Genomic DNA, 27,731 nt, shown 5'->3' with positions numbered 1-27,731 from the left:
TATACCTTCCCATAGCATTTTCCAAACAAAAAGTTGGAATCGGTATGGAATACTCATCTTCCAAAGAAAGTAGCTTCCAGTCAAAGAATGTTGATGATGATGAACTTACTTCAGAATGAATCCGACTGACCTAGCCACTTGGTTAATTTCCAAATAGGTGTATCTCTCTCTAACTCATTGTTTGGTGTAATGCTCATTATGTGGGGGTTTGATTGCTGGTCCACTAACTGGAGCAGCTCTGCCTGGTTCCATGCTCCCTCTGAGCTTAGGAGATTGTAGAGAACACTAATGTGAGTAGTCGTTCAAGATTGAACAGACACTTAAAAAGGAAAAGAAAAAAAATAAGAAAAGAAGAGGGAGGAGAGAGAGAGAAAGAGATTTTGATAAAAGAGAGTTTGGTTGATGTTTGAAATAGCCGCCTCCCTCTTAAATTTATACATATAGTATCATACTTGTAAAAGAACTGAATTACTTACATGGCATGATAAGATAAGATAAGATAAAACTAAAAAAAGACTAATCATAATCTTATAAAAGAATAATTTTAATCTTATAAATGACTAGTCTCATTCTTATCATAAAGAACTAATCTTAATCATAACTTATTACCGACATACAAACAGTAGAGTCCACATTAGTGTTCTCTACGGAGATCACACACTTTTATACTCAGGTTTTGATGAGTATTTGGAGCTGGCTTCGAAATCCCTCCATTTAGGGTGGGGACCCAAGAGTCTTGGAATGCCTGTATGTTTTCGTCGTTCTTGATTATCCACAGGAGCTTTTGGGTTTGTCTCCACCATGGAGAACTGCTACTTCTTGGTTTTCTTGCATTGAACAGGTTGGAATTGGAGAAGTATTTATGTTTAATTTGTGTGCTCCACAAGTTGTTTGGGAGGCTAACAGCCTCCACACCTGTTTGCTAAATAAAGCTTTATTCATCCTAGCACCTTGCCTGAGACCTAATCCACCACAAGATTTGGGATGGCACAGCTTATTCCACGAGACTATATGACTCTTTTGGGAGTTCCACCAGTCCTCAGTTGGTTATATATTTAGGCCACGGGAATAGGGGTCTGGAATCAGAATCAAAATGGGTTATTTCAGTTCCAAATATTTGGTTGGGCGGAATCGAAATTCCATTCCCATTCTTGTTGGAATGGCATTCTCCCATTTGAGGGAATGGTCATTCCTTACCTCTCCCTTGGGAATGAAATCTCATTCCTGCATATTCCAATTCTCACTCCCATTCCTGTCTGAACCAAACGGACTATATGAATAGACCATTCCAACTGATTCCAAAAGATGCCCATTCTGATTCTGATTTCAATTCCAACTACAATCAAACAGACCCTTAATATATTATGAACCATCATTATGTATCAGCTCAATCCCAAAACTTTCGACATCACATCTGCACCCCACAATGTCCTACAATATATTTTCGCCCGTTTATTGAGAATATCTCTTGGTGATGACATCATCAATTTTGATACATCATCGATAGATGTTCGCAACACATGATAGATATCTGCTGTGGGACGTTGTAGGGCGCAAATATAAACTCAAAACACGTTCTTGAATTGTTGGTATAGGAGGCGTCTTCAAATGGGCCCATCCATCCAATAATTGCCATTAGTTTCTGAATCGACAAGTGTCAGCTATCGAAGGGCCAGGTTACCATTATTGACACGTAAGGGTATGAACTCCCATTTTAAATTAATATCGGTTGGGGTCCACAAGAATAAAAAAGAATTAATGGGCGCCGATTGATAAAGGCTAAGGTGGTTGAACTGAATAATTTATCGTTTTGTCTTTCAACGAATAAAACAATTAAATAATAAATATTCAAAGATACGATAATCAACCCAACTTTAGTTTTAGCCAATAAGTTGCCCACAACCTTCTAAAAATGTTATTCACTAAAAAACAAAACAATAAGTCAATTCAACTCAGCCATTTCAGCTGTAACTGAAAGGACCCTAAGGGTATTTGGAAAATTTAATCGTCAACCAATGATGTACCTACATTTGATGCCAATGCCGGGGTATTTTTGTTATTGTAAAACTTAATGTCTCCTTGCGTTGTTTGGCTGAATTCATGTCTAATTCAAGATTGATGTCAAATTCATGAATAGGATGCATAGGCTGCTGCAGTTTATTTTTTTTTATTTGTATTTTTCTGTTTATTTTTTTATTTGTTCTTCTTTATATTAACAGAAAAGTCCAATTTCCCCCAAAAGATGCAATAGGGAATACCTTACCACAAAAATTTCTTTTAGTCCGGAATGGCATATCCAATTAGAACTAGCAATAAAATATACTCTTATTAATGTTTTTATGAGTTTCCACATAAGCATTTTGGGAAGCCATTTTGGGTAAATGCATTTATCCGACACTTACCGGGGTAAGTGTGTTTACCCATGTTTTATTATTTTCCACGTAAATAAGACAATGATCATATTATCCATAAAAACATTTATTAAAAGGAGTAATTTTGTTTTAAGGGTGAGAACTATTTGGTTAAAACCAAAAAACCAAACCAAAAATTTTGGTTTCGGTTTTTTTAATTTGGTTTTTCCGATTTTTGGTTAAATCAATTTGGCTAATTCGGTTTTTGGTTTTTAGAATTAGAAATTCGGCTAACCAAATTAACCAAACTTTCTATTATTATATATAATATATAATATGTAAGATATAGTATATAATAAACCTATTCATGGTCGGGCTCGGGCTTGGCTTTTGCTAAAATTTGAATGGGCCCGGCCCAAAGCCCGACCCTTGAACAAGTCCAGTATATAATATGCAAATATGTTATATAATATATTATATATTTATATATAATATAATATAATTTGATTTCATAATATATAATATATATAATAAAGTATATATTATTAAATTTTGGTTTTAACTGAAATAACCAAAAACCGAACCAAAAATTTCAGTTTTGGTTATTTCGGTTTTTCTACAATTCGGTTTCGGTTTTAGTTTTTTAGTTTGGTTTTAAAAACTTTGGTTTATTTGACTCGTTTTTTAATCGAATAAACCAAATGCTCACCCCTAATTTTGTCTCATCCAAATACTAACAACTTTCCATCCAATTGAAAAGAAAAGCAAGTTGGTTTCATTTAAAAAAAAAAAATCATATTTTTGAAAGATGATTCTTAAAACAAACAAATAAAAAAAGTGGTATAGATACCATCGGACATGTTTAGAAGCAAGTTGTTTTCAAATTAACCAGATAGTTTTGATTTATTTTAAGAACTAGCAGCAAGGGAAAAAAGTTCACATTGGAGAACATCTCCTAAAGCAGTTCTGTGTCAGTATGATCATCACAACACTACAAAAACATTGAAGAGAACAAATAATAATTCAGAGAACGTTCTTCAACGAGAACTGTTTTTTTCTTATTGTAAGTAATAATTGGGTTTTAAAACAAAAATACAGAAAACATGCTCTTGGTTAAATGTGTGCTTTCATTTCCAAAATTAAAAAAAAAAAAAAAAAACACGTTCTTGAATTTATGAATTTTAGAGTTCAATTATATTGCATTCACCAATATTAATTGCACGTTAAATCTAGTTGTCAACAAATGACGTTAAAATTTGCTTACTTTTATTGGTTCACTTTTCACAAAAGTATATTTTTATGTTTAACAATGTGTACTTATCATTACGTTAAACCAATCATGTATTTTGCTGCACCATAGATTTCGTTGATTATTTAAACATGTTCCATAAAGCAACCAACCTGCTTTTTATTCTTTTAAAACAAAAATACAGTTCAAGAAGTGGTTTATTTTTATGCTGATATGATAATTTAAAAAACAAATGAAAACTAAAACATCATGTTGTTGAACATGATTGGGTGATGGTTGAGCTGGCTAAGGATGTCACATGGCGATCTCCATGGCCGCCCCCTTTTAGGCCACGCCAATGTCACGTGTAATGGAAGAGCACGACTAAGAAGGAGTGTCCTGTACGGACAAGGAAATGAACTTCACTAGGGAAGAAGGAACCTCCCAAAGACCTCAACGAACGCTCTCATCTCGACAATCCTAGAAGCCCTATCTATCTGGGACACGGATGGCCAACTATAAGTAGATATTCCCTACTCAAGGTAAGGGACTTTTGGGAACCACTCTCTTGGAATACTTCTTTGCACTTTCTTTGACTTGGACCAGCACTATCTTAACTTGCTCATCCAGGCCGCATCCTTCTCTACCCTATTGACTTGAGCGTCAGAGTACCTATCCAAGAAACAATTCCCCGGGCCTTTGACTCTTACTTTGGTTGCAAATCTCAGTGTGTGGTTTCATCCTTTCACCTCGGCCTCATCCAGTTGATATGACTATCTAACTGCATCATCGGTTCAAAATACCTTAGATCGAACAGCATTAAAACACCCCCTCAAACAATCCAACCCAGCATAAGATATTACCACTACATCAAACAATCGCACCAATCCTATGATTCATCTCAATATCAAAGTGTTAGAGTCCCCTCAATTGGTGCCTCATTGGACTCCCTCAACACCTAGCTTTCGAAAATTTAATTATGATGAGGTTACAAGGCTCAGATGTTTTGCTATTGGTGTTCTGGTTTGTGATTGTAAGGGTTCATTTGTCAGAGTCTCTCTACTTTGCTCATGAGTTGGAGGATGATAGTATTATTTTTGGTGATTCCTCTTCAAGTTATCTCTCTTCCATTGGAGGACTTCAAGCTTAGGTTGGAAGGAGTATAAATACAAATATGTAAAATGCAGAATCTTGTATTTTGTAGGCATTTGCACTGCACATTTTTGTATTTGTATTCCTTCCAAACTGAACCTTAGGACTGATCATGAGTCAGGCGAGTTCACATCCTCACCCCACAGCACATCCCCACAGTGTATTGGGAACATCTCTCGATGATAATATCAGTCCCAATGATGTCATTATCGAGAGACGTTCCCAATATACGGTGAGGATGTGCTGTGGGGCAGAGATATGATCTCAGGCCATGCCGCATCAACATTGGGTCAGGCTCTACAACTATGATAAGGGGCATAGCCCAAGTCCAAACTGGATGTCTAAACCTTTAGGCCCTGTTTGGGATGACTTCTGTATTTGGGACAAATTGCATTAATTTAACTGCTTTGGTTGAGCACCCATGTTCCAGACAAGTTATTCAGAGTAGCTTCATGTTAGTCACGATTGGTACCCGGGCTTACTTACATTAGTTTACTTAATATGTAGTGTAGTCTCCTAAATACCTTCTACAGGCAATACCGTGGCTCATTGGGGTCGGATCTGCTACCCACAAGGTGTTCCCACATCCTTATCCACGGGAAATTACAGCTGTGCATCGGGAATTTCTCCCTTTTCATTTAATGGGAGATGCTCCCAATTCACAACTGTGGTGGTTCGTGGGTAGAGATGTGGGAACGTTTTGTGGGTAACAGATTCGGAGTGTGCAATAAGTTGCCTGCGTTTCTTTTTTTGGTTAAATATTTGGGCCCTGCTGGGCCAACGAATTTCTGGGCCTAATGTGGCCCAAAGACCAGGCCAGGCCTGAACACAGAACTTAAGCCTAAGCTAGAAAATTTGCAGGCGGAGCCGGAGATGATAACCCCTACAATCAGAAGATTAAAAACCCTAATATGAATCCTTAATATTATGGTCTTCACTAAACAATCATCGATCACCACAATTTCCAAATTGGTCACCAGGTCAGCGGTTAGACCATCAGTCCGAACGATGGCCTGTTGAAATTCTAAAAAATAAAAAAATAAAAATAAAAAATAGTCAAAAACCATTATTTGAATCGAAATTCAATTACCTAAGTGGCTGACAAAATCAACGGTTTTTAGTAAATTTCTGATTCAGGAAACTAGTTGCTTGGACAGGTTCCAGGCGGAACGATCCAACTGTCCACTCTAGATTGGTTTCAACCATTGTAACAGACTCTTCACTGAGCTAATGAATGAATTGAGTTTTATTTTCCTTTTTCTTCTTTTTATCTAAAAAACACAATTTCCAATATCAAGTAAGGCGGAGAGAGAAATAAACCTCAAGAGCTGAAATGCTGAATCTCCTTATTCACATACTATTTTTTAGCCCTAAATTACATGGTTCAAACCTCTCCCTTATGTTGTGTTTGGTTTCAAGAAAAAAGTAGGGAAAGAAAGGAAAAGATAAAGAATCCTTTACAAACTTTCTATAAATTTCCCCATCTTTTCCTTCCTTTCCCCATTTTTTTCTTCAAACCAAGCATAGCCTAGTTGTTCAGACAACTTGGTTCTATCAAAAACACATAATTTCCAAAGGAAAGGTGGAGAGAGAAGTAAACTTGAAGTATTTATCAGAACTGAATCCTTCTTCACAAACTACTTCATCAAAACAAAACTGAGGCCTAAAGGCTAAAACCTTAAATTACATGATTCAAAGCTCAAAGCAAAAAATAAATAAATAACCCTAATTTATTCCCTCTTTACCTAGATTCAGTCTCAAGAAATTAGAAAAACAAGATGCCATCAACGCAGCCGCCTGGCTTCTCTTTCTGATTCAAGCAGGGTGAGAATGTCACCCTCACGGACAGGTCCCTTGACATTCCTCATGATGAGACGGTTCTGATCGTCCAGAAACTTGACTCTGACTTGTGTCACCTGCCCTCTCGATCCGGTTCGACCCATCACCTTAACCACAATTGCTAGCTTCACCTGCGAATCCATGTTTTCCTTCTAAAAAAATTCAGCTGGTTGGTTGTGGTTGTGCTGAAAAATTAAGCATTAATTCAATGTTTAATTTAAAAAAACCAACCCTAATTAGAATGACTACCGAATGAGAGAATCTTACCACAGTGAGTGAGACCGAGGATGGGTTTATATATATAGAGTCGGAGTGTCTGACCAATACAGAAAATTAGAATCCAAATAGAAACCAAATCCCAATATTCCAATTCCAGTCGAATTAAAATTCTTTGATTTTTTGTAATTTCCATTTTTTTGTTAGTACCTTATTAGGTTGCTTTACAGAAATAATAACATACAACAGATGCATTGAACGCATGACCACTAAGCAATATTTATGTAGTAGGTTAGGAAATTGTTGAATCAAATTTGGTTGGAAATACTAGAAATCGGGTTGGTCAATTTTATTAATTTGATTAGGAATGGAAATAAGGCGGGGCGGGGATGAGGAGCATCTCTCTATCCCCGTCCCATCCCTATCCCCGCTAATGGGGACAAAGTTATCCATATCCCCATCTCCATGGGGATCCCCATCCCCGCAGTGATCTCCACTCCCCATGATTCTTTATAATGTCAACTATTATGTTCTTGTTTTTTGTTTTATTTAAAAAATAAAAATAAAAATAAAATAATTAAAATTTACAATCCTATTAGAAAAAATTCAAACATATTTAACCATATTTTTAAAAATGTTAACATATAGACGTATGTGTACATATATACATATATAGCATATGCGTATATATAGATATATATTAGCAGAGATCTCATGGGACGGGTTTTGGGGTCCCCGTGGGGTAGGGAGTGCTCTCCCTAACCCCACCAACAGGGATGAAAATGTTTCCATTTCCGCCCCTATGGGGGAAAAATTATCCTCATCCCCACCTCATTTAGGGTAGATTCCCACAGGGATCATGGAAATGAGAAAAATTGTCATACCTAAGTTTGATAAACAACCCTATCTAAAATTAATTATTGTTATTTTTGTATTATAAAAAAACTATTAAAAGTATAATATAAAATATAAATGATTATTGATTATTATATAAAACATTTGTATACTCTTACATGTTTCTATTATTTATTTTTAACTTAACAAATCATGTGCTAAAAACTTCAACCGATTAGAAACCCACGTAAATTTGATTGAATTCCCTTAATCCAACTCTTAAGCCATAATTTTCAGATTATCAAAGAAAAGTAAAGAGATTAAAATTTGCTAAAAAAATCAAATTTGAATCCTTTGGTTATGAGCAAGGTTCAAAATGTCACAGTTTGTCGATGTATATCATACAATATGTATTGCTTGATTTTCAAGGTGTTTGATACACTAAATTCCTAGAGTTAGAGCCTTTTAATGACTTTAAGCATTAAATCTATCTTATTTGTTTTGTTTGTATAGTATTAAAAAAACTAAGCATTGAACTACTGACATGCTTGATATTGAGTATTGAGCGTATTATGAACCATTGTTTAAAAAATCAATCATTACACTGTATTTCGATAACTTGTCATAATTATATTGGTTGGTTCAAAGTATTAATACAAAATGCTTGGTATCAGGAACAGACCTATTTATGGGGTTGGTTTCGGGTCTAACTTTACGCTGCATCAGGCTCAGGCTTCAAGTCGGGCCTATTTAAATTTTGGCAAAAGCCAAGCCCGAGCCCGGCCCTTGAGCAGGTCTAATCGGGCATATTATATCATTTTGGAAGGTCACCGAGACGTCTTTCTTAAGGTGTTTTCAAAATGTCACGTTTTTAAATTCTAAATAACAATATTATCACCCCCTTGAAATCATGGAAGTAAAAAAAAAAAAGTTTCTCATTCACCCTACAAACTCAATTGGCATGTTTGTGCGCATCAAATGTATGCTACTTTGAATCATGGTTTTAAAATCGGATTAGACCAAACAATCGAACCAGAAAACTTGGGAACTAGTCGGGTAACCAGTTCCGTTTCATCCTAAAGCCATTTAGTGGCCAAAATCCATTGATTTGATCAGCAACCACTGACCCAAGTGGTCAAACCATCGATCCGCCAACTGGACAATGGTTTTTGGTCATTTTTTATTTTTTAAGTCAGAACAAGTTGTCCATTCAAACAAGACAATTGGATCATTCAACTCGAGAACAAGTCCTAGAATGGTTCCCTATCTGATCCGGTTTTAAAAACCTTGCTTTGAACCTTTCACATACAAGTTTTAACTTTTAGGCATCTTTTATTACTATACTGATCCAAGAATTAAAAAAATAATTACCAGAATTTAATATATAAATATATTAACAACAATTATGTTGATATCTTATGCATAAGAATATGTTGGTATGCTGATATCTTATGAACAATTACTAAAAAGCAATCAATATACAATTTGTTGAGAGCAAAGAAGATGTCTCCCCCCTTCATATTCAAATTACAAATTACAAAACCACCCAGAATAATGACGATAAAAGTAGAGCATGGTTTAGTTGAACAATTTAGTTGTTCAGCAAGCTTTGGAACCATTGATAAGGTTTCACGCTAGTAATAAAATACATAGGGCCTGCACCTTTCACATTGGGGCTCATGAATTTATTATTAGCGTAGAACCTCATCATTGGTTCCACAACCTATGAACAATCAAAGTGTTTAGCTAATCCAAATTCATGACAATAATAGTATGTTTCCAATTTTTTTATTTGTGTGTGCATAAAAATAATTCTTATTTAAAACTTATTTTTGTTTATTATGCTAAATATATGGTATTAGAAATCTGCCCACATAATTTTTACAAAATTTGTATGTTTTTGCATATGTTTTTTTTTTTTTGTGTTTTTATCATCTTTTAATTTCTTTGATAGATTGAAAATAATTACAACTAGTGGGGAGATGATTTATCCCAAGTATTCAGAAACATCGTGCTTTAATTTTTATTACTTAATTATGATATCAAGGGTTGATACATTTTACCTAGAAGGTTGAACCCTTGACCTACCACCAAACAAGAAAACAATTTCTCTTTTAGTTGTAAATTTGTATTTCAATTCTATCATTACTAAAAACAATTCTTGTTCATCACACTTATTTTTCTTTAGTATCTATCCTAAGTGTTCAGAAACATCGTGTTTTAATTTTTATTACTTAATTATGACATTAAGGGTTGATACATTTTACCTAGAAGGTTGAACCCTTGACCTACACCAAACAGGAAAACAATTTCTCTTTTAGTTGTAAATTTGTATTTCAATTCCATTATTACTAAAAACAATTCTTGCTTATCACACTTATTTTTCTTTAATATGATTAATATAAACATTAGAGATGTGCCCAAATGTTTTCTACATTTTTTTGTGTTTTTTATATTTTTCTAACTCTATTGTTTTATTAAAGTACAAAGGGTTGACACATTTAACCAAAAAGGTTGAACTGTTAACCCACCACCAAAAAAGAAATCAATTTGATTTTGGGGTTGGTTTTAATATTATTAATATAAAATGTTAGTGAATTTCTATATTTTACATTTTTTGTGTATTTATCTTTTTCTTCATTTGTATTATTTAATACCGATATCAAGGGTTGATGCATTTGACCCAAATGGTTGAATTACTAACTTGCTACCAAGATAGAAGACAATTTCATTTAGGACTGTACATAGGTTGACTTGGTTTGATTGCTCACAATTTTATCAACCAAATCAATCGATCAGGTAGAGGTTTTCACCATTTGAAATAGACCAACCTTGCATGAAAATTGACCACTCGAGTTGAGAGTTGGGTTCTCAATTTGGTTGGTTTTAAACTCAATCAACTATTGACAAAAAAAAAAAGCCTCACTTGACCTGGAACAAAAAAGAGCTTGTACAACCAAATAACATTTCAGGTTTCTATTAAAAACGATAATATCAACAAAAAACTTCCTTGACTTGAATAAAGAAAGAACCTACACAACCGAATAAAATGATCAATATGCAGTTTTTACAACAACAACAACAAAATGTTTCATACATGTATGATGCCACATGGCATTTTTATATAAGTAAATAATATAGGCATGTCATGTGGCATGATATATGAATGCCATGTGGCATTTGAATATGAGTCATTAATATATAGATGACATGGGCATCTTATATGAATGTTACGTGGCATTTGAAGGCAAGTCAATGGTATTATACCACATGGCAGCATATATGAATACTATGTGTCATTAATTATACTCAAACGCCATGTGCATTTGAAAAAATAAGTTAACGATGCCACATACTATGTGCCACTAAGTACATTAATGTGCATATGCTTTCATGTGGCATTCATATATACACTACCACGTGGTGATTGATGCAAACATTTTAAAAAATATAAAGTTGTCAAAGATCCAAAAACCATGAAGTATCAAAAGTTGACTTCATGTTTTTTGTGCTTTTTTGTATTTTTACTTTGTGTTTTTTGAAAATAAAAAATACCACAAATAAATGTGTTCTAGTACTTTTCATGCTTTCAAAAGTACCACCAAACAATGCCTTAGGCTACTAAAATGGCATTGGTTAAATAGCACTTGATTCCATCAAACCTTAGAAGAGTAGTCTCTAAAAGAGTAAAAGCAATTAATTAAGGGGCGAAATAGAGAGAGAAAGTACGAACGTTTCCACTTTTGTCTATAATACCAGACAACTATATATACTAACACATAGTCGATTCAGGTCAGTTATTTTTGGTTTATAAACTTATAAACAGAACAAACCATTCAAGTAATGCATATTAATGAATCTAAACCAACCCAACAAGTTTAAAAACTAGCCATATTGAATCGAGTGTTTTGTCGATTTGGTGACTTTTTTTTAATAGTCCTAGTTTCATTTTTTTTTTGTCGATTTTAACAAAAAATGGTTTTATATTGTTAAAAGTATTGAATATATACATACATCTATTTGATAGAATGGGATGAAAATGGAGGGAATGAGAGTTAATACCTTAAATATAAGACTTAATGAGAATGAATAGAATGGGATGAAAATTAGCAGGGATTGGGGATCCCATGGGATGTATGTGTACATATATATACATATATAGATGCATGTGTACCTATATACATATATAAACATATGTGTATATATACATATATATTAGCGGGGATCCCATGGGATGGGGTTTGGACTCCCCATGGGACAGGGAGTGCTCTCCCTGTCCCCACCAATGGGGATGAAAATTTTCCCATCTCCGTCCCCGCAGGGGGAAAATCATCCCCATCCCCACCCCATTCGGGGTAGATCCCACGAGGATCAGAGAAATGGGGAAAATTATCATACCTAAGTTTGATAAACAACCCTATCTAAAATTAATTATTGTTATTTTTGTATTGTAAAAAATTATTTAAAGTAGTATATAAAATATAAATGGTTATTAATTATTATATAAAATAATTATATACTCTTACATGTTTCTATTATTTATCTTTAACTTAACAAATCTCGTGTATCACACATGTCCCACAAATGATATATGAAAAACTTCAACCAATCAGAAACTCACGTGAATTTGAATGAATGCTAGTTGATTGATGATTTATGTAAGATACCTTTTTTGGTGCCAAACTCAAACTCCTACATTAAATTCCCTTAATCCAACTCTTAAGCCATAATTTTTGTATTATCAAAAAAAAGTAAAGAAATTAAAATTTGCTAAAAAAAATCAAATTTGAATCCTTTGGTTATAGACAAGGTTCAAAATGTCACAATTTGTCAATGTATATCATACAATATGTATCGATTTATTTTTACAGTGTTTGATATACTAAATTCCTAGAGTTCACTACAAGAAAAACAGTTAAAGGCGACAATCATAGGACTATCGACTTAGCCTTTAGGACGCCGCCTCAGAGGTAAGGCGGCAGTCATGAGCCCCCCACCTAAACCAATGCCAGCCTAAGTCAAGACCATTGGCTTAGACAGAAAAGACCGTCGCCTTTGAGAACTGGTCCAATGCAGTTCAATCATTCCTAAAGTGGCAATATGTTCAACTCAGAATTAATAAAGGTGACGGTTTAAACCACCATCTTAGATCTCTTTTGATTGCTGCCTTTGGTTGGTCAAAATGTTGCTTCCATCTTAGATCCTTTTTAATGACTTTAAACATTAAATCTATCTTATTTGTTTTATTTGTAGAGTATTAAAAAAAAATTGAGCATTGAACTGTTGACATGCTTGATGTCAAGTATCAAGAATACTATGAAACATGGTTAAAAAAAAAAAACTATCATCACACTGCATTTCGATAACTTGTCATAATTATATTGGTTGGTTCAAAGTATTAATATACGTTTTGTATCGAGCATATTATATCATTTTGGTAGGTCACCAAGACATCTTTCTTAAGGTGTTTTCAAAAGGTCATGTTCTTAAACTTTAAATAACAATATTATCACCCTCCTTGAAAACATGGAAGTAAAAAAAATCTTTTCATTCACCCCACATACTCAATTGGCATGTTTGTGTGCATCAGATGTATGATACTTTGAACTGTGGTTTTTAAAACAGAACTACACCAGAAAATCGAACAAAAAAACTTAGGAATTGGTCAGGTAACCAGTTTTGTTTCACCTTAAAGCTATTTTGTGGCAAAAAATTGTTGATTTGATTAGCAAGCCACTAACCCGAGCGGTCAAGCCATCGAACCGTCGACTGGACAACGTTTTTTGGTCATTTTTTATTTTTTTGTTTTTTTAACTTAGAATGGGTTGTTTGTTCAAACCAGACAGTTGAACCATTCAACCTGGGAACCGGTCCCAAAATGGTTCCTTGTCTGATCTGGTTTTAAAACATTGCTTTGAACCTTTCACATACAAGTTTTAACTTTTAGGCATCTTTTATTACTATACCGATCCAAGAATTAAAAAATAATAATTACTATAATTTAATATATAAATATGTTAACAATAATTATGTTGATATCTTTTGCATAAAAGTCTATTGATATCTTATGAACAATTTCTAAAATGCAATCAATATATAATCTATTGAGAGCAAAGAAGATGTCTCCCCTCTTCATATTCAAATTAGAAATTAAAAAACCACCAGAATAATGATGATGAAAGTAGAGCAATGTTTAGCTCAATGCTTTGGTTGTTCAGCAAGCTGTAGAACCCATGATAAGGTTTCACTCGAGTAATAAAATACATGGGGCCCACACCTTTCATTGTGGGGCCCATGAATTTATTACTAGCATGGAACCTCATCATTGGTTCCACAACCTGTTGAACAGCGAAAGCGTTTAGTTAATCCGAATTCATGAAAGTAATAGTATGTTTACAATTTTTTATTTGTATGTGCATAAAAATAATCCTTATTTATTAAACTTATTTCTGTTTATTATGATAAATATATGATATTAGAAATCTGCCCACGTATTTTTTACAAAATTTGTATGTGTTTGCATATGTTTTTTTTTTTTTTTGTGTGTGTTTTTATCATGTTTTAACTTCTTTGATAGATTGGAAATAAATTACAACTAGTAGGGAGATGATCTACCCCAAGTGTTCAGAAACATCATGTTTTAATTTTTATTACTTAATTATGACATCAAGGGTTGATATATTTTACCTAGAAGGTTTGAACCATTGACCTACCACCAAACAAGAAAAAAAATTCTCTTTTAGTTGTAAATTTGTATTTCAATTCTATCATTACTAAAAACAATTCTTGCTTATCACACTTATTTTTCTTTAATATGATTAATATAAACATTAGAGATGTGCCCAAATGTTTTCTACAATTTTTTTGTGTTTTTATATTTTTAACTTTAACACATTCAACTAAAAAGGTTGAATTGTTGACCCACCACCAAATAAGAAATCAATTTCATTTTTGGGTTAGTTTTAATATTATTAATATAATATATTAGGGAGTTTCTATATTTTTATATTTTTGTGTCTTTATCTTTTTCTTCATTTGTATTATTTAATACTGATATCAAAGGTTGATGCATTTGACCCAAATGGTTGAGTTACTAACTTGCCATCAAGATGGAAGACAATTTCATTTAGGATTGTACACAAGTCGGCTTGGTTTGATTGCACACAATTTTCTCAACCAAACCAATCAATCAGGTTGAGGTTTTCATCGTTTGAAATCGACCAACCTTGCATGAAAACCGACCACTCAGGTTGGGAGTTAGGTTCTCAGTTTGGTTGGTTTTAAACTCAATCAACTATTGACAATAAAGAAAAAACACCTCACTTGACCTGGAACAAAAAAGACGTTGCACAACCAAATAACATTTCATGTTTCTCTTAAAAACAATAATATCAACAAAAGACTTGCTTGACTTGAAAAAAGAAAGAAGCTACACAACCAAATAAAATGTTCTATATGCAGATTTTACAACAACAACAACAACAACAATAGCAAAATGGTTTATACATATATGATGCCACATGGAATTTTTATATAAGTCAGTAATATGGGCATGTCATGTGGCATGATATATGAATGCCACATGGGATTTGAAGACTTATCCATGGTGTTATGCCACATGGCAGCATATATGAATACCATGTGTCATTAATTATATTCAAATGTCATGTGACATTTGAAAAAGTAAGTTAATGATACCACATACTACGTGTCACTAAGTACATTAATGTGCATATGCTTTTCATGTAGCATTCGTATATACTTTCACATGGTGGTTGATGCACACATTTAAGAAAGTATAAAATATGTTAGAGGGCCAAAAAGTGTGAAGTATCAAAAGCTCAATTCGTGTTTTTTATGCTTTTTGTACTTTTATTCTATATTTTTTGAAAGTAAAAAACACCCCAAACGAATGTGTTTCGATACTTTTCATACTTTCATACTTTCAAAAGAATCACCAAATAGTGCTTTAGGCTACTAAAATAGCATTTGATTCCTTCACACCTTAGGCTAGAAGAGTAGTCTCAAAAAGAGTGAAAGCAATTAATGAAGGGAAGAGAGAGACAGAGAGAGTACAAATGTTTCCACTTTTGTCTACTAATACTAGACAACTATATATACTAATACGTAATCAGTTCGGATTGGTTATTTTTGGTTTATAAACTTATAAACCAAACAAACCATTCAAGTTATTATGTATTGGTGAATCGAAACCAACCCAACAACTTTAAAAACTAGCCATATTGAATCGAGTGTTTTGTCGATTTGGTGACTTTTTTGAACAGTCCTAGTTTCATTTTTTTGGTCGGTTTTAACAAAAAAAAAGGCTTTATATTGTTAAAAGTACTAAATATATACATACATCTATTTGATAGAATTTATTGGTAAGAAAAAAATAACTCCAACATTGATTCAATGGAGGGAATGAGAGTTAATACCTTAAATACAAGACTTAAGGCGTATTCATTTGCTTTGAAGTATGACATTTGAAAGTGCAATAATTACACTAAGAGGTATATTGGTATTGGTGAATTTTTCTTTCCTCTGAATTTTGAATGCAGAGAATGTTCAAAATTTTGAAATTTATCAAATATCGATTTTGACCCCATATATGAGAGTTTTTGTTTGTCTTTTTGGGGGTATCATTGAAAAACAAAAAGTTTTGTAATTGCACTTTAAGAGATAAGAGATAAAAAGAAACGAACAATCATTTTTCTCTTAGGCCTCGTTCACTTTTCGGTAAGTTACTTACCCAGGTAAATGCAGTTACCTGGGTAAGTTTTTCATGAAAAACTCTTAGCCGAGTAAGTGCATTTACCCATGTTCTTTTATTTGACCATTCTATCCATAAAATTCTATTATTAAAAGGGGCATTCTTGTCCCATTCAAGTGTTGGCAACTTTCCCCCTAAGTGGAAAAATTATTTACCCACCTAGGAGATTGGTATCACTAAATAGGTAAGTGATAACCAAGAAAATAAACTTTCCCTGGTCCCCACATAAATCTAAAAAAAAAAAGAACATGAGATTCTTGGTCAATGGGAACCAAATCCCATTGACCAACTTTCCCCCTCTCAAAATCCAAAAATAGAGTGCCCCCTTAAAGTTAAAAGATTCATTTTAAGAGAAAACGAACAAGCCCTTAACGAGAGTGAACAAAATGAGATGAAAAATAGTAATTCAATTTGTATTTTATGCCCTCACAATTATAGAGAGACCAAATTCAAAAATATGAGTATTTTAATCAAGAATAGAATTCAATGAAAGATGTAAGAGTTAAAACTGTAAATATAAGACTTAATAATAGGAAATTGAATGAGACTAAAAGTAGTAGTTCAAATTACATTTTAATAAGGATATATTAGTCTCAATTGAATGAGACTAATAGAGGTATTTTAGTTAAAAAAAGTTTAAGACTCTCGTTCATACTTTTAATGGAAGTACACATATAGATATAAACATAGATTTAATTCTTTTGCTTAACGCAGCCTTAATGCTCTCCCCACATCTTAAAGCCTTGAATTCCCATGCTACCTCCACAAAAATTTAATTTGACATAACCTTCTTCATGAGGTGACTAAGATTTTGGTATTGTGTTTTATCTTACTAGAAGATCCCGCCACTTCCTCCATTTCCTAAAATGTCAACAGTAGAAAATGGTGAGTAAGAGGTTCATTGTTTTCATCTAGTAATCAATTGCTACTTTGCTTCTCTTTTTCCTTTGAAAATTCTTGCATTACTTTTTCTCCCAAATTTATTCAAACTGTTGCTGCCTTTTACAATCTCCACATTATCTTTCCTCTTTTATTCAGCCAATTGAAAATTAAGAGAAACAAGAATCGTACAGTGCATCCCACCTACACCCAAACAATAAAAAGAACCATTCTCAAACAACAAAATAAAATAAGCTGGATATTAATAAATGGAAAGAAGTCTCATCAACATCCTTGCAAAAAGGCAACAGTTTGGCAACAAACACTAGTAAGGCCTTCTTTTCTGGAGAATATCAAAGGTATTAATCTCCCCATGAGAATCCTGCCAACGAAAAGCCCCAATCTTGGAACAAAGTTCCGATTTCCAAGTGCTTAGATTTATGACCCATTTGGTTCATGGAAATAGGAATCAGAATCGGAATGAACCATTCCCATTCCAACTCTTTGGTTGGATGGAATGGAAATCTCATACTTGGTGGAATAATATTCCCCTTTCCCTCCCCCCTGCTTGTAAATGAAGCCTCATTCCTGTTAGATTCCAATTCCCATTTTGATTCCTGTCTAAACCAGACTATGAGAATAGACCATTCAAATTCCGATTCTGAAGGATTTTGATTCTGATTCCAATTCTAATTGCAAACCACTGCAAACCAAACAGACCCTTATTAACATATTTTTTAAAATATTTGTTTTCGGCGCATCCATATCCATATTCCATAAATGTCCAAAACTAACCCCGATACATCTCTTTCTTCCCAATATTCTGTTTCGTATATATTGAACCATCATGCTACTTGGCAAATTTGCCATTGCTGATCTGATCATTTCCGTTCATTTGTCTTGGTAAGGACCAGAGGGCAAGAAGCATTGCCAAGAACCACTATTTCAGGGCCTCAGCTAAGAGAGTCAGAGTGCTTATACTAAAGCATAAATTCAGCTCGCACTAAACAACCTGGGAATCTCCTATGGTTTCACATGCTTGCCATTATCTTAGCACAATATAAAGCTAATACAGATTCAGGTTCTGCACATTGAACCTATCAAGCTGTTTTTGAAGTTCCCCACCTAACGGACAATCTGAATCCACCACATCAGAACATCTGCTTCTTCACATGCCTGAGATGAGAGAGAATAAACAAACTTAATAGAGAGGAGAATGGTATAAGAAATCAAACTCAATGAGACAAGGGCATCTGCTTTATGAAAGCTAGCACCACTCAAGCCTGCTGCATATAGCAATCTCCGGGTCTCATGCCAGAAAACAGCATTTACAAATGACTTTCAACTATCTATACATTACATTTAGAACTCAATTTAAGAATACATACTTCCAGGGACAATGTAATCCTATCAAAGCTTCTTTGGTGTCAATCCAGTAGATTGCAATTGTCCTCTGGATGTACATGTGCGCCATAGCTGTCCTATAAACTCATGGAGAAAAGCAAATGGAATGAATGGTAAACATGTAGCAACTCTGACGCAAGAGGGAAAGAGGAAATAAAATAAGTTGGTGCCGAGGAAAATACATCGAAGTTATAGCAGAATAAATACAAAGCACACACTATAGGCTACTCCAATGTTAAGAGGGGTTCTCAGGTGTATCCGGAATTTGTGGGATGGACCGCAATCGGTTATACATGTCAGAACATGCAAAAGCAAAGTCTGACATGGCTCGGAAGAGCTCAGGCAAGTGCATCTTCAAACTTCCTGCTGATTTCTCCCTCACCTGCCTGCAGAGTTTCTGGTGGGCTTCTATCTCTTCCTCCAACCTCTTCCTCAGAGTCTCGACAACAAACTGCTTCTCAGTGACAGGATCCTTGTGATTTGCATCTTCAGCTCTCTCTGGGTCCATTTCATCAGATTGAGTCCTGCGCTGCATATACTTCTGGTGCCATTCCTCAAACGCCTGTTTCTTACGTATGTATTCCTTGTTAGTCTCCTCCCATTTCTCCTTCAGCTTCATCTCATCTTCCTGGTGCACTATGATGGTTTTGATGACGGCAGCGAATGTGGATATTGCAGTCCCGGCCAGCTCATATGGAAGCTTCTCCAGATTGTCATGCCAGGCATGCAGAAGACTCTGGATTGGAGGTCGATGGACCCTTAGTGGGGAAGAAACTTTCTCCTTCAAGCTACTCTCAATAGGAATGAGGTTCAGTTTTAACCAGTTGTTGAGGGCCCGTATATACTCTTTCTGATGAGTCACAAGCTTCTGAAATTGGGAATGCCACTCTTGGACAACCCTCCACAGCTGGACAGTACGTTCATGGTGATGCTCACTTGTTTCCTTGGGAGCATGGGAGAGGTCAAGGGCTCTGAGATCTGAAACAATCTTCAGCTGACTGTCATGGTGTGCATGCATGCTTTCCCACATATTGGTCATACTGTAGTTCAAACACCAGATGGTAATTAATTCATCTTTTGCAGATGAGAAATGACAACTAATAAAGGCACAATGACAAATAAAAAAAGGGGGAGATGCAGCGCTAAGAACTAACGTAAAGGATGAAAAGAATGAAAAACAAAGAAAAATGAAAACTTAACAAACCAATCAATGAAGCATTACAATTGTAATACCTAAAAAGCTTCTGTATTTACTTCCCTAGGCACACAATGGATCAAATATTAAAACTTAGCTAGAGCCCTACATTCTTAATAATATAGGATAACTGCCACAATTTCATCACAGCAACCTTGGAAATTAAGCCCTTAACACAAAACCTCAAGAAAATGAGAAAAGCTAAGCCCTATACTGTAACAGTTAATTGCTTCGACCAAATTCTATTGTTGATAACCATTTGTTTTAATCAATACTAAAAACTTTCATTAAAGAAAGAAATAGATATGGCGAAAATACTAGAAATGCAAGAATACAAGTTGCAATACAAAGGCTAGTAAAAGGCAACAAAAGGAAATCTCTCATCTAATAGAAGTGAATTAGTAATAAGCTGTATTAAGAAATTTCTATTAGCACAAGCACATGCACGCATATAAAAGCAAGTTTTCATTTGTTTTAATCTTATGATGAAAACATTATTAGAGAAACTGAGAAAGCACACATACACATGAAGACACACACACACACAGCCTGGTACTTCCTGGTATTTTATATTTGGTAGATGCTGACCACTATAGATGGGACAAGTTAGAAGATGATGATGATGAGATGCTCACCACTAGGCTACTTGTATTGGGCACCTACCTCCAGACCCCACCATTGGTATATGAAAACACCAAAGTTAGCTTTTGGTGAGGCCTAGAGAGCAGCTAAATAAATGAAATATAAATAATTAAACAGTCTGATATGTCACAACGGGAAAAAAGATGATAGATGATTGAGTAATACATACACTCCACCAAACTATTGACCACAGGTAAAAGTTCACTCTCAACTTACGCATCCACAAGGCTGACAAGTTTTGGGTACAATTGGTGATCACGCAAACGGTCTATTTCTGAGACCGTTGAATCCATAGACTGCATGTCAACTATGTATCTTGTATGCAAATGACTAACAGCTGCTTTGGTTCTCTCCAGTGCTTCAGTGCTAGTACCACGCTTCTTTTGTTTATTCAGCAAAGCAACCTTTCTCTGATACTCCAACTTCATAAGTTCACCTGCCTGTCCAGCATGAGTCAAACTACAGTAAGGTTCATCATAAGCAACACCAACAGAACAAGATTGTGCTTGTAAAGAAAGCACAGCTAAAGGATAGATGGTTGTATCATATGAGTATAGGATGTGAAAAGAGTATATGTACAGCATATACCTATATGTAATTTTATTCTTTATTCTTCTGTTTTCTAATTAACTCATTTGACTGCTCGTAGGGTTATCTAAACAATTACTCTTTTTCCCAATTTTATTTTTCATTCCTTCTTCTTGCAAAAAGCTACATCTTGATCTTGTGGCCCTAGGGCTGTCAATGGACCAGATATCTCTCCAATCCAAATCTGATTCATTATGAATCCAATCTGTGTGGAAAACAATCCAATCCAAATCCAAAAGAATATTTATTAAAGCAGTACAAATGATACTCCGGTAATCTATCCCGATGGTGACCTCAAACTACATGTTAAAACAAGTTAAAAAAAATACAAAAAACAAGAAAGTAATAGGATTGATATCAATGTATAGTCTATTCTAAATCCCTTATCTTCCTTTTAACTCTTCTTTATTTCTACACACTGATTCACTTTGGCCTGGATTTTACATTGAACATGTTGAAGAAGCTCTCGATGGAGAAAAGGCTTATATAGATCTTAGTGTAAATGCAAGTGACATGGAAGTTTTGGCACTACTTGATTTGTAGAGTCAACAATGTGGAAGCTTTAGCATCACTTGATCTGGATTCCACCAAGGATCAATAAAACCATCAGCACCCTTTTCCCTCCCTCCCTCCAATTTCTGGTTCTATGTTGGGAGATGCATTGCTTAAGTAACAATGGTGATCAACAGTGATTTTCATGGATACCTTGTAGTGTAGTTTTTTTTCCCATATAATTAATTGAAATTTATAAATTAAGAAGATTTGAAGGTGGACCTTGGTGCAACAGTTGGGTTGCTCCACTGCGACCTGGGTGACCAGGGTTGTCCTTTATATAAATTAAGATGATTTGGATAGTTTTCTCTCATTGTCATTTACCTTTTTAACTTCTAATAGATGCCTTTGTATCAGATATTTATCAGATTTTGAGGTGGATATCCAATCCAATCTAATAGCTAAGATAAATTAAATTATAAATCCAAACCCAGTTTAACTGGATTGGATTGGATATACCAGTCCATTGACAGCCCCACTTGTGGATGTAATACCAGGCAACAGGCACCGATCCTTATAAACAAAAAGGACTGGTAAAAGAACTGAGACAACAAGAAAAACATCATATCGATGGTTTTCAATGAACATCTGTGACCTAAAAAAAGTAAGGTATCTCAAGTGAATGTAATCTGACATACAAATGAAATTATGGCCTAGGTGCAGCTTTAGTTTTCTACAAAGAACACAACTAATGAAAAAACACTGACTAAATGAAAGTATATCAATGGCTACCAAAGGATAAATTTTGCAGACACAAGCCTACCAAAACAGGAAATCCCCACTAGGATAATTTTTGTGGAAAAGAGGAAATGCCAAAAATGAAAAATGATTTATAACCAATAGATAAGGTTTGAGTATGATATTAACTCACCTTAACTTCATCATATAGTTTTTTTTCCCATGCTAACAACTTATCCAAGACAGTAGCATGAGTTTCATATTCTTCTGAATCAAAATCATTCTTTTCATCATCAGGATTATGTAAACCTCTGAAAGACCTATTCCATGTGATAACACGCATCACTCTTGCAGCATGGTCAATGTGTCCTGCACATATAGCAAGGTATGCATATGAAAAACTGATGCATAATAAAATAGAAATACACTATGGATACAGAATTGAACAAAACAACCAGCTCATACTTCCAAATGTATACTACAAAGCATTACAAAAACTGCTTGTACTTCAAATTTATGAGCATTTTTTACATTTTAAATCTGTGTTCCCTTCCTCAAAAGTATTTTCAATCTGTGTTGCGTTACCAAGTAATGATATGAAAGTGGGACAGAATTGACAGTTGAAACCACTTGAACCATCCTACATGAAAATCATCAAGTTGGATGGCTTACAAAAAAATTCTCAAAGGGTGGGTGAGAATAAATTCCTACATGGAATGTGGGTGAGAATAAATTCCAGCAACTGGTAGGAAAGCTCCTATATCTCTGCCTCACTCAGCCAGATATTACTTATGCTGTTAGTGTTGTCAGCCAGTACATGCATTCTCCTAGAACCACACATCTTCTTGCGGCAGAAAGAATCTTAGCCTACTTGAAGAGATGCCCAGGTAGGGGTATACTTTTCAAGAACAACAATCACATGAAGGTGGAGGTTTATACTGATGCAGATTGGGCTGGGTGTGTTGATGACAGAAGGTCTACCTCGGGATATTGTGCCCTTGTGGGAGGAAACCTTGTCTCCTGGAGAAGTAAGAAACAAAGTGTGGTCTCCCGGTCAAGTGCTGAAGCAGAATACAGGTCCATGGCCAATGGAGTGGCTGAAATCCTATGGCTAAGATCTCTACTTGAGGAGTTGAGTATTGAGTATGAGAAACCCCTGATGCTGTACTGTGATAATCAAGCCGCCATTAATATAGCACATAATCCAGTACAGCATGACAGAACCAAACACATTGAAGTTGACCGCCATTTTGTGCGAGAGAGGGTCTCATCTCAAGAAGTATGCCTCCCTTACATCACATCCAGTATGCAACTAGCCGACATTCTTACTAAAGCCGTATCAAGAAAGAAGCTAGAGGCGGATCTATCCAAGTTGGGAATGATGAACATATACTCCCAACTTGAGGGGAAGTGTAGAGAACATTGATGTGGGCCCCACAGTTGTGGTACCACTCTGTCCGTAGGGTAGAATGTATCTAGTCACAGCTGTGGTTATTTTGTTGTTTTGTTATTTCTAGTTTCAGTTTTATATTGGTTGTTATCTAGTCACAGTTATGATGTAAACACCAAGGGCAGATATGTCCTTTCATGTAACTAGCATAACCTATATATATTAACTTAAAGTGGCGACGGCAGAATGATTGACATTCTGTTCTTCTCCTCAAAATTTGTGTTCTATTGCTCTTCCATCACTCTTTCTTCTACATCTTCTTCACTTTCTCTTCTCATCGAACCTAAAATCTCTTAGTGATCAAGACTGAATAGCAGTCTTGAAAATCTACAGAATGCATGTATTGCTAAGATGCCTCTTCAATATTACCACAACCGCTGCCACAACGACCCTCCTGTCTTCAACAACCAAGTAGTACCACTTAAGGAAACTCCAATGTGGTACTGGTGCAAGACGTTCAAGCCTTGAGAATTAACCCTACAAGTTACATTACTCACACCTTGAGCAAGAAAGCAATATATGCACACATAAAGAAAGGGTCATTTGCCAATGTTGGTCCCACCTATCCAGATTTTTTTTTTGGTGGGGTGGGGGATGGGGTCTATCGGTAGGTCCACAGCAGAATTCGAATTGTCGGGTAGCCTTGAACGGGAGGCAAAACTCTGGTGGGAGCTGGTTAACAAATTGCTATTTATTTTCAAGTCCACCCACCCACACAAGTCATCAATCTTTGCACCAAAGCTCCCCTTATACCCCTGAAATAAAATAGCCTTTGGTCGGGCCCGTGAGGTTTCTTCTTCCCAAAGCTTAGTGTTCCTTTTCTGGCTTCAGGTTCTTCCCACCCATTCACAGCAATCTCAGTCATTCATTCGTCAAGCCTTTAACCGGTAGCTCCACGCCACGCCGGAGTTCTGAAGGCTACACTGCTATCTTGTCCATTGCATTTCGCCAACACTTCACGGTCAATTGGAGGGGAACAGTGCTCCACAACTGGCTTTTAAGTCTCCCTCCATCCCTTTTTCTTGGCAAAGCTGGGTAAGGGTGTTTCGATTTCTTGTGTATTTTTGATTCCCCTTCCATTAGTTGTTTCACATTGCATTTGCATATATGTTTGGTTGAGAAAATTTGATTGTCATTGATATTTGTCGTTGTGTCTTATCTAAGTAGCAGAAGCTCTAATATCTCGTTAAGCAAGTATTAGGCATGTATGTTGTATGTTGTATGTGGTCAACCGTGATGTGCACACATCTATTGAGTTATTAAAATGGAAATTCCACAGTTCCTCTCCCATGGAGCTTAGAAAATACATGGAATAATGGATCAGAAGTAACCCTTGGTAACTTTTTAGGACTAAAACTCATGATTTACTTCCTGTAACCCTAGGATTTATGAAGGCAACAAGAAAGATGAGTAAAAGTTTTCAGTCCATTAAGTGAATTAATTCTTAATATCTGTTTCTTTTAATCAGCATGGAAATACATGAGAGCTACTTATGTTTTTTTCCTCTTGTTAAAGCATACTTAATGAATATCCCTTTGTAGTCAAATTTAAGAATTCGAGTAGAAAGTGTAATTTTTTATCAGAACAATGTCATCTGCATTCTAGGAAGAGAAATGCACACCCTTTGGTAGTTCAATACCATGTATTGAAGTTCTCTGTTGGATTGATTTAGGTGGGAGTTGATTTTGTGGTTTAGGTAAGGAGTGATAGGTGGGATGTCACATTGTTTCCAGTTAATTGAAACGAAATTTTTTGTAAGGAGTGTCTTTGGAGTTAGGACCTGCTTGTTAACTCTGATCTCTTAAGAGGAATCTTTTAACTTTAAGAGAAAAATGGTTGTATGTTTCCTCTTATCTTTTAGCTCTTAAAGTGCAACCATACAACTTTTTGTTTTCCAGTGATACCCCCAAAAAGACAAACAAAAACTCTCACATATGGGGTCAAAATGGATACTTGATCATTTTTAGAATTCAGAATTCAAAACAACATTCTCTACATTCAGAGTTCAGAGAAAAGAAAAGTTCATGAATACCAATATACCTCTTAATGTAATTATTGCACTTTCAAATGTCAGACTTAAGAGCAAACGAACATGCCCTAATGTATTCATGTTATGTTCATTGCAGAAAATGTCAAGTGGCAACATTGGGTCAAGATGCTCCACGAAATGGTTGAAAGAGTTGCTAGATAGTCTCCCTCTAAAATCAGAGAACAAAGTTAGGTTCCAGCAGACCCCATTTGGTCATTTCCTAAATGTTCCACATGTGACAGTTGAAATGTCTTTACTCAGTGAGCTTGTTTGTTAGTTCATGGGACTCGGACACCCACTGCTTTAATGTATGTGGGAGGAGAATCCAATGTTTGGAACATGATGTAGCTTTGATAATGAGGCATAGCTTGAAGGATAGCACCGTTGACTTCTCAAACGGCCTCCCCAGTAAGAGATTGTTTATGGCATCTTTTGACTTGGTAGAAAATCATGCAGGCTTTGTAGAGTTGGATGTGGTTTGGCGCAAGCTAAAGAAGATTGTTGGTTGGGATGGTGACAAGTACACTGAGGAGGTTGTGAGGTTGTGAGGTTGATCATTCTCTTCCTTTATGGTTGTGTATTGTTTCCTAAGGGCAATTCGAGGGTAAGCTGCTTCTAGGCCAGATATGTTGATGATTTACAACATAACAGTGATTATGCATGGGGCAAATGTGTGCATGAGTACCTCGTATGTGGCCTTGAGAGGATAGTATCCAGTGCCCAAGCGGGGGTCGAGTACAGGCACATGTACCATGAGTGGAAACCTATTTGGATGCAGCATCACACTACTAGTTAGTTTTCATGGTATTTTTATTTCGTGTATCTAATACTATTTTACCTGACCATCGCTTATTAGTTGTTGTTGTAGTCATGGTTGTATGACCATATTGATTTTCACCCCATCAGTTCTAGTGTCAGTCCCCGTTTGTTTAAGTGGAGAAACCTGGGGTATAATTGGAAGCTAAGAAGATCAAATGTGTTGAAGAATGATAGAGCTGATAGTCCTTACTTGAGCTCCTTTATTTATGCTATTAGTTTTTATTTTGTTAGATATCAAGAAGTCCAACATGACACAGTGATTTGTGAACCCTTTATAGGTCATTGAGTTCTTGGCACCTAGTGCTGAGGAGTTGCCCTTAATGGACGTTGGTGTGGAAGGTCGGGTTAGTTAATTAATGAGTTTAATTTTGTTATTGTAGTGCACCTATTACGTGGTAGTTGATGGATATATAATAAAATGTTTGCCATACTAAGCAAGGTGTGAACACGGCTGGCCCAAGTATTGACCAAGAAAGGATAGGTGCGAGTATTAACCTTAACCCCATTTGTGAGCGCAAGGGATAGAAGGTATTACTAGCGTTACGTGCATGCTTTGAGTAATATTTAAGGTGGTGGGCTAGTAATGAGCTTTAGTAATCAGTTTCTTCCTTTTGTGTTCAGGGCTTTTGCAAATCTTGTGTTGAATCTCTTGAATATCAAATTCTTCGTATGGAGATCAGCCAATATACCTCGGCAACTAAGCAAAATGCAGTGCTTCAAACCAAAGTCACAAGGCTTCATGCAATGCTGACAAACAATGGCTTAGATCCGAATTAAGTCCCTTTGAGTGAAGATGTGTAAGCATTGGCAACCTGCTTACCAGAAGATGAGGATGTCTGTGCAGACGTATCCGTTGTTCTACGCAGCACCACCGTGGTAGGAAGTTCTCCTAAACGGTCTAGTATAGAAGATGGAGTGCACTCTTGTGAGATTGTTGAGTCGCCTCCCTCCTGAGTGTCTACGTACAAACGTAAGTCAGCTTAGGGAAAGAGAGAGTGTTTCCAAAGTAGCATAGTGGTGTTGCCATATCAAGATCCAAGGTAGCAAGGGCAGGCTGCGAAAGAGTTTGCAGTTGTGATGGGGTCGAAAAGAGTGTCATAGG

The 27,731-nt window shown here is 35.5% G+C and overlaps 1 protein-coding gene and 1 pseudogene across 1 annotated transcript in view; both read right to left on the bottom strand.

Moving 5' to 3' along the window:
• Positions 1–6,350: 6,350 nt before the first annotated feature.
• LOC148845508 (small ribosomal subunit protein eS28 pseudogene) lies at positions 6,351–6,821 on the bottom strand (annotated as a pseudogene).
• An 11,708-nt stretch (positions 6,822–18,529) lies between these two features.
• LOC148845507 (DNA ligase (DUF630 and DUF632)) overlaps positions 18,530–27,731 on the bottom strand; it is a 30,283-nt gene continuing 21,081 nt past the window's right edge. The window contains exons 2-4 of the mRNA XM_088956073.1: positions 22,525–22,700; positions 20,730–20,953; positions 18,530–19,716 (exon numbers count right to left, since the gene is read on the bottom strand). Of these exons, the coding sequence (XP_088812199.1) occupies positions 18,912–19,716; positions 20,730–20,953; positions 22,525–22,700 (1,205 nt within the window). The 3' untranslated portion in view covers positions 18,530–18,911. The remainder of the gene's footprint in view (positions 19,717–20,729; positions 20,954–22,524; positions 22,701–27,731) is intronic.

The sequence above is a fragment of the Nelumbo lutea genome, chromosome 7 (genome assembly GCF_056320005.1).
Source record: "Nelumbo lutea isolate HS-2025 chromosome 7, American lotus-T2T, whole genome shotgun sequence".
Classification (NCBI taxonomy): domain Eukaryota; kingdom Viridiplantae; phylum Streptophyta; class Magnoliopsida; order Proteales; family Nelumbonaceae; genus Nelumbo; species Nelumbo lutea.
Note: the sequence above shows the minus strand (reverse complement) of the source record. Positions and strands in the feature narration are given on the sequence as shown.